Source organism: Actinia tenebrosa, unplaced genomic scaffold (genome assembly GCF_029948245.1).
Source record: "Actinia tenebrosa isolate PJP-AT-01 unplaced genomic scaffold, QUT_ActTen_1.0 PGA_scaffold12__29_contigs__length_12842862, whole genome shotgun sequence".
Classification (NCBI taxonomy): domain Eukaryota; kingdom Metazoa; phylum Cnidaria; class Anthozoa; order Actiniaria; family Actiniidae; genus Actinia; species Actinia tenebrosa.
In genome coordinates, this window is record NW_028292572.1 from 4792211 (window position 1) to 4798139 (window position 5929).

Genomic DNA, 5929 nt, shown 5'->3' on the forward strand with positions numbered 1-5929 from the left:
ACATTCCGGTGACGTCCACCCAAGATGCCTGGTTGTATTTTTTCTCGCCTGTGTAAGTCGTGTAAACGCAATCTACTCCAGCTACGTAGGGGTTGTTCATCGCCATATATAATAGCTCAGACCAATGCTTGCGGCTGTTAAGCCGGCTTTTAGTAAGTCATGGTCATATTCCTCGGGTATGGTTGGTAACGCGGGAATATGCTTTGATGGTTTCTTAACTACGGGTAGCTTCGTTTCGTGTTCCTTCTTTGGTTTCTCTACGAAGTGAGGAATGCCCTTGGTCATGTCAGAGTTCACGTCATTCACCCCAAACTTCATATTCTTAGTAGCTCGTTGAAGTTTGTTGTTGTAACCCACAACGGAATTGGCGTTGATGACCAAATTACTTGGCATTAACCAACAACCAGGACTCAAGGCGTAATCTAACCGCACTTTGGATTGCTGCACCGCTAATTGATATCTTTGAACTGACTTGGATGTGTCATTTTCTATTATTGCGGACTCAAACAGGGTTAGGAATTCTTGTTGCGTTTCCCGCGAAGCACCTTGGGAAGCAACAATGGGGCTGCGGGTATTTACCTGCGCTCCCAGGGTGCAGTAGACGAATGCTTCAATGCTGCGGTTGATCCTGGCTAGGTTTCTTAGGCCTTTTCCTCTTAATAATACGAATGGATCCCAAGGACTGGGATAAATTGTCTCAATCCTATCGATCAGCGTAACGTCATTCTTGCGACCGCCCAAGTCGTAAAACTTTAGGACCCCGGGGTATCTTTGATGATACATGTCTGCTGGACGCACGCCGTCAACATGCCAAGCATAGATAATGCCCAAGCCATGCGTGGCGCCCTCCCGATAACGAAAGTCTCTTTGCTGCGGCTTAAACTCATTCATTAGTCTTTCTAGGGCAGCGGAATCGTAGTGGTTATTCATTCGATTGAATGGTTCTTCCCCCGGTAATGGTACGTTAAGCTCCTTCAATATGCGCCGCATAGTAAAGGCAACGTGGAACCTTAGAAAGGCAATGTCGAACATATCCGCGGCAACTCCGCAGCCCTTCGTAGCCGCCCAGACGGCAAAGTTTAACTGCTGCGGCCAGTACTTAAAGTTAGGCCCCTTTAACCATTCGTGGGCTTCTTTTCCTGAAGTGTGCGTAAGGTTAAAATCCTTAAAGATATCCCTTATTACTACGTCAAAGGTTTGCTTACCCACTGGAATCTGCAAATGCGTTACCATCTTATCGAAGTTATTGACGCCACCTTCGGCATCGTAAAATGGGTAATCCTGGTTGGTCATTAACAGACTCCTTGGAAAATTAGGCTGCGCCTCTTTCTTTATTGACAAATGCTGCACCTCTCTCCTTTTCTCATGCTTGGGTACCTCCTTCGTTGGCTCCAAGTCTGCATTGCTATACGTCCTGGAGCCGTTGAAGTAAATCCCATCGGGCCTTCTTTCGAACTTACTGGGGTCTGCATGCGGAAACATCTTCCTAAACGCTCTCCAGTTCCAGTAATCCCGGTTGTCATGATGTGGCTGCTCCTCAATATCATTCCCAAAAGCCTCGTACATTAGTATATATAATGGATGTTATACCATCAGCACCTCAGTTGTATCCTGATCTACCCAAGGAGGGTCCTAACGAACTAAATGCAGAGAACTTTCGTCTGAATAAGGCTAACTTAATCCTGGCTTACTTGGAGGGGCAAACAAAGCACTATGAAAAGGTCAGAAAGAAATACGCCAGAGCCCGGAGCACGCTGCACAAAATCGCAATAACAACCGGGTCTATGTCTGTCGCGTTAACAGGCTCCGGCGTTGCTACCTCTTTGACGGGTCCTGGCGTCGTCGTTGGGGTTCCTTTGGCCGGCGTTGGTGCAGTCTGCGGCATTGTCTCGGCTATTAGCACCAGCATTATGAAGTCGTTGTCTGGCAAAATATCCAAGCATGACACAACAATAGCTCTGTCTAGAGCTAAAGCTAATACAATCGCCGACCTTGTCTCAAAGGCATTACGCGACCGTAAAATAGACGACGTAGAGTTCTCTTTGATCCTGGCTGAGGAAAAGAAATACGAGGAACTAAAGTCTGGCAACAAAAAAACAGTCGTAAGAGATCTTTCCGAGGAATCTCGCAAAAAGATCTACCAGGAAGTAAAAGAAGAGCTTCAAAGAAAGCTAGCTCAGTGAGCATCTGCTTTGAAAAGGGTGCAGCGGGCTTTTACTTACATATTGAGCGCCGGTCATCTCCTTGGTATCCATGCTAACAGTGGATGATTGGGGTCTATTTTGTAAAATATTTCGTAAATTACGTCAGGGTAATAAGGAATATCCTTATCCAACCAACAAAACATCCACTCAGCTCTTGTCATATCAGAAACCTCAGGAATAGAGTTACCGGTAATTTCAGACAGAAGATAGGGAATAGCTTTGTAATATTTCCCTAGCTTTAATTTTTTCAGCGTTTTCCGTAGACTTTGCGGGGTTGGCTCTTCTAAGTGGTCTATGATTTTCTTCTTTACTTCGTTGTCTAAATATACCGGTCGATAACCTTGGATATGACTCATCCAGTCCCTAAAGTATTTTATTCTCTTATAAGGTGTTTTCTTACGACCTCCATTGGCGTAATATTGCTCTCTGGTAGCATTTGGTACGGCATTACGAATATTCTTACCACACTCGTAACACTGTGCTGAAGTATCTTCTTCTATTCGCATTTTCTTACCACAACAAATATACTTATTTGGTTTAGTGGGTACAAACTTGGGTTTCAAGCACTTTACACAAAAGTCATAAGCAAACTCTTTACATTCTTCGCACTCCATATATAGACTAACATATTTAAGTGGTTGCGCTGTTGCCCCCAACCACACTTGGGACGGGTTGTTTCCGTGGTGAAATATTTGACACAGGTAAACCCTGTATTGAGATTGCGCTGGAACCCCCATCCCCTATACTACTAATGTGACAGGTGAAATTTTTCAAATATGAGATAACAAATGAAATGTATGCATAGAATAACAATCCATTGTAATTAATAATTAATAATTAATAAGATGTCATATATTAATTGCCATACCTGACATGAGTATTTGTGGCCAAAACAATGAAAACTCGGTAAAGATAGCGTAACTTGGTCCAACATGGTATTTAAAGGTCCATTCTTCAAGACAACAAAATAACTATAAGAATATGAAAAATGAATTTGCAATATATTACGCATATAATGTTATTTATATACACTTGCAATTAAATTCATATACCGTATATGGTATGATATTTTACCTGAAGATGTTTATGAAGGATACAACCAATGTCATAGATAAAAAACACATTGCCAGAGTTTTTATTTAGAAAATTTTTGAGGTAGTAAATTGAAAAGGAAATCCTAAAAAAATAGTAACACAGTTTTCAGTATTGTATAGAATTTTTGAGGTATGTAAATTGAATATGAATCCCTGAAAAAGTAGTTTATACACAATTTTTAGCTATAATTATAGATTAAGATTTAGAAATCACAAAACTCCTACTTTTCCCCTACTTTTGTGTTCATAAATCCAACAGTTGGTGATTCATGTCAACAAATTCCTCCAAGCACAGCTTTTTCGTCAAAGACTTTGGACTTTCTTTTGGATCTAATCACAGATTGTATCTCACCTGCGTGGAATTCATTACAGTCCTAAACAAAACCAAAATGCTTTTAATTACACAAAATACATGTACAGGACAAAGTAATTTAAAAACCTAGCTATTACATTTGAGATCAGGTTAAAAAGAGTTATTCTACCTTTAGACTTAGACTACTCACCTACAAGAGCCATGACCAAGAGACATGTATGTGCTTTGTAAGACTTTATTGATTTCTCCTTTTAAGTCTTTCTTCTTCAAACTGACAGGAATAGGAAATCTAAAAAGTAATTTGATAGTATTGATTCTGTGAATATCGACACTCTGCAGTATTATCTTATCTAAATCTAATCAGGTTTACCACTCCATGGTGGACAGAGAGCCTAACAGGAAACCAGAGAAAAACCCTTGAAGAGTGATAGAGAACCAACAAAAAATTCTTCATATACACGAGGGTAAGTCAGGGAATTCAACCCAGATGGCCCTTGCTGAGAAGCAAGCACTCTCACTGTTACACCATCTATGCATCCTATGTTACAGTCAATGATAATACATTCTAATTCTAGTAACTAAAACCATAATACTTTTTTGGAAATCCAGGCAATCTTAGAACCAAGTACCACATAGTGTCAGGGATTGAGGACTAGGATTGAAAAATATAAGAGACTAGTATGCAAAAGGGAAAATCTGGCGTGATATGATCACCGGCCCTCCTCTGTAGTCTCAGTTAACTCACTTTTTTCTAGTGTAGAAAGCTTTCCCAAGAAACTTTGGCAATAGATGGTAGATAACGTCATCACAAATGAACAAGTCATACAAGCTTGCTAACTGTCTTTTGGATTCATAAGACTTGTAATTCTTCTTTAGTTTTGTTAGACTGATAACCTAAAAACCCAAGGCAATAATTAGGATATTATAAATATGTATTAAGTGTAACACCTTACCCATAGAATTATGGACAAATTCTTAATCCCTTATTTTCTTGTAATTATTAAGTTTAATTTATATTTAAAAATGTGGCATTATTCACCTATTAGGCACACTTAGTCCCAACGGGAATAATAAATGCTTTGCTTTCAACTATCCCATTCTTTTGTTGTTTTTTCGTTTCCTTGCCTACCTTGTTCTCATTGGTTTCTTTTGTCTTATTCTCATCATATAAACACTCCTTTCTACCACCTCTTTTTCTTTTACTTGGACGAAGGACTAGCATCCGAAACGTCAGTAAGATTTTTCATCTTTTCAAGGTGTATACTTTACCCTTTTGTCATTACTGTTTCATTTCTATAGCAATGAGTAAGCATTATCCCATAATGTCAATAATATTATAACATACCTTCTTAACAGAAGTGACCCCAGCCGACTGCAGAAGTTCCTTGACAGGTTTGCCTTCAGATTTAGTAATAAGACAGACCTCAGAGTCATCTGGATGCAGTGAATTACTAATGGCTCTGAAATAAAGATTTCATTGGTTAGCATTGTCCGTATTAACAACAATAACTGCACTGTTGCCATTTCCCTGAGTTTTCAAAAAGTTGATGGTGATTATGGAAACTATGAAACTCTGCCAGGGGTAAATCTCCACTACATGCCTGGTTCAGAGGTGTAAAATAATCACGCCTTGGCCACCATGCATCTGTCATCCTACCCTATAGGTTGGCTGACATGGAATCAATTTATGGAAAATCATTATATCCTAACTTCCCTGTCTTAATGTTTTGAATTTCATTTTTCGTATTATCATTTTTAAAATGCCGAAACAGCCACATTCAGACTAGCTTTCTTCCCTTCTGAGTCAGATGCATTTTCTTTCTCGTTAACCTTTCTTTTCCTTCTGTTGTTTCTTTTCTTTTATGTGGCCTTCTCGGTTTTTTCGGCTTGTCGTGCGTTGCATTCTGACTATATCGCTATTGGTCCTTCTGGGAGAGTTTTAAATAGTAAAGACACTGAATTGAGTTGTTATTTTCAGTGATTGATATTTTTCCAGCCACGAGGTGATATTTGCCTAATGCTTGTGCGAGTTTTCCATTATGTTTTGGGGCAGTAAACTTCTCTTCTTCTGTTAGACCTGTGTGCCAATTTTGATGGCACTACAAGTAAACAATAAATAGATAAAGCTTTCTCATATTTGTTCCAGCATAAGCAATATCCCTTGAGGTGCAAAATGAAATCCATAAATAAATTATAGTTTTCAGATTTTAGAAGTCTGTTTTCCCCCTTTGGTCTACCAGCGGACTCACCTTTATCAATAAGAATGAACCTAACCGTTTATAATAGCCCTGCGGTTAAGAAGATTATTCTACCTTTAG

General features: G+C 39.4%; 1 protein-coding gene across 1 annotated transcript; it reads right to left on the reverse strand.

The window, feature by feature from the left end:
• Window positions 1-1711: 1711 nt before the first annotated feature.
• LOC148912057 (ribosomal L1 domain-containing protein 1-like) lies at window positions 1712-5071 on the reverse strand (the record flags this gene model as incomplete). The annotated part of the gene is given in 6 exon segments (XM_089027932.1): window positions 1712-2052; window positions 3073-3175; window positions 3651-3672; window positions 3802-3900; window positions 4357-4505; window positions 4957-5071. Coding segments are annotated over 6 exon segments (829 nt in total), but the record flags the coding sequence as incomplete, so codon positions are not given.
• Between the last annotated feature and the right edge of the window lie 858 nt (window positions 5072-5929).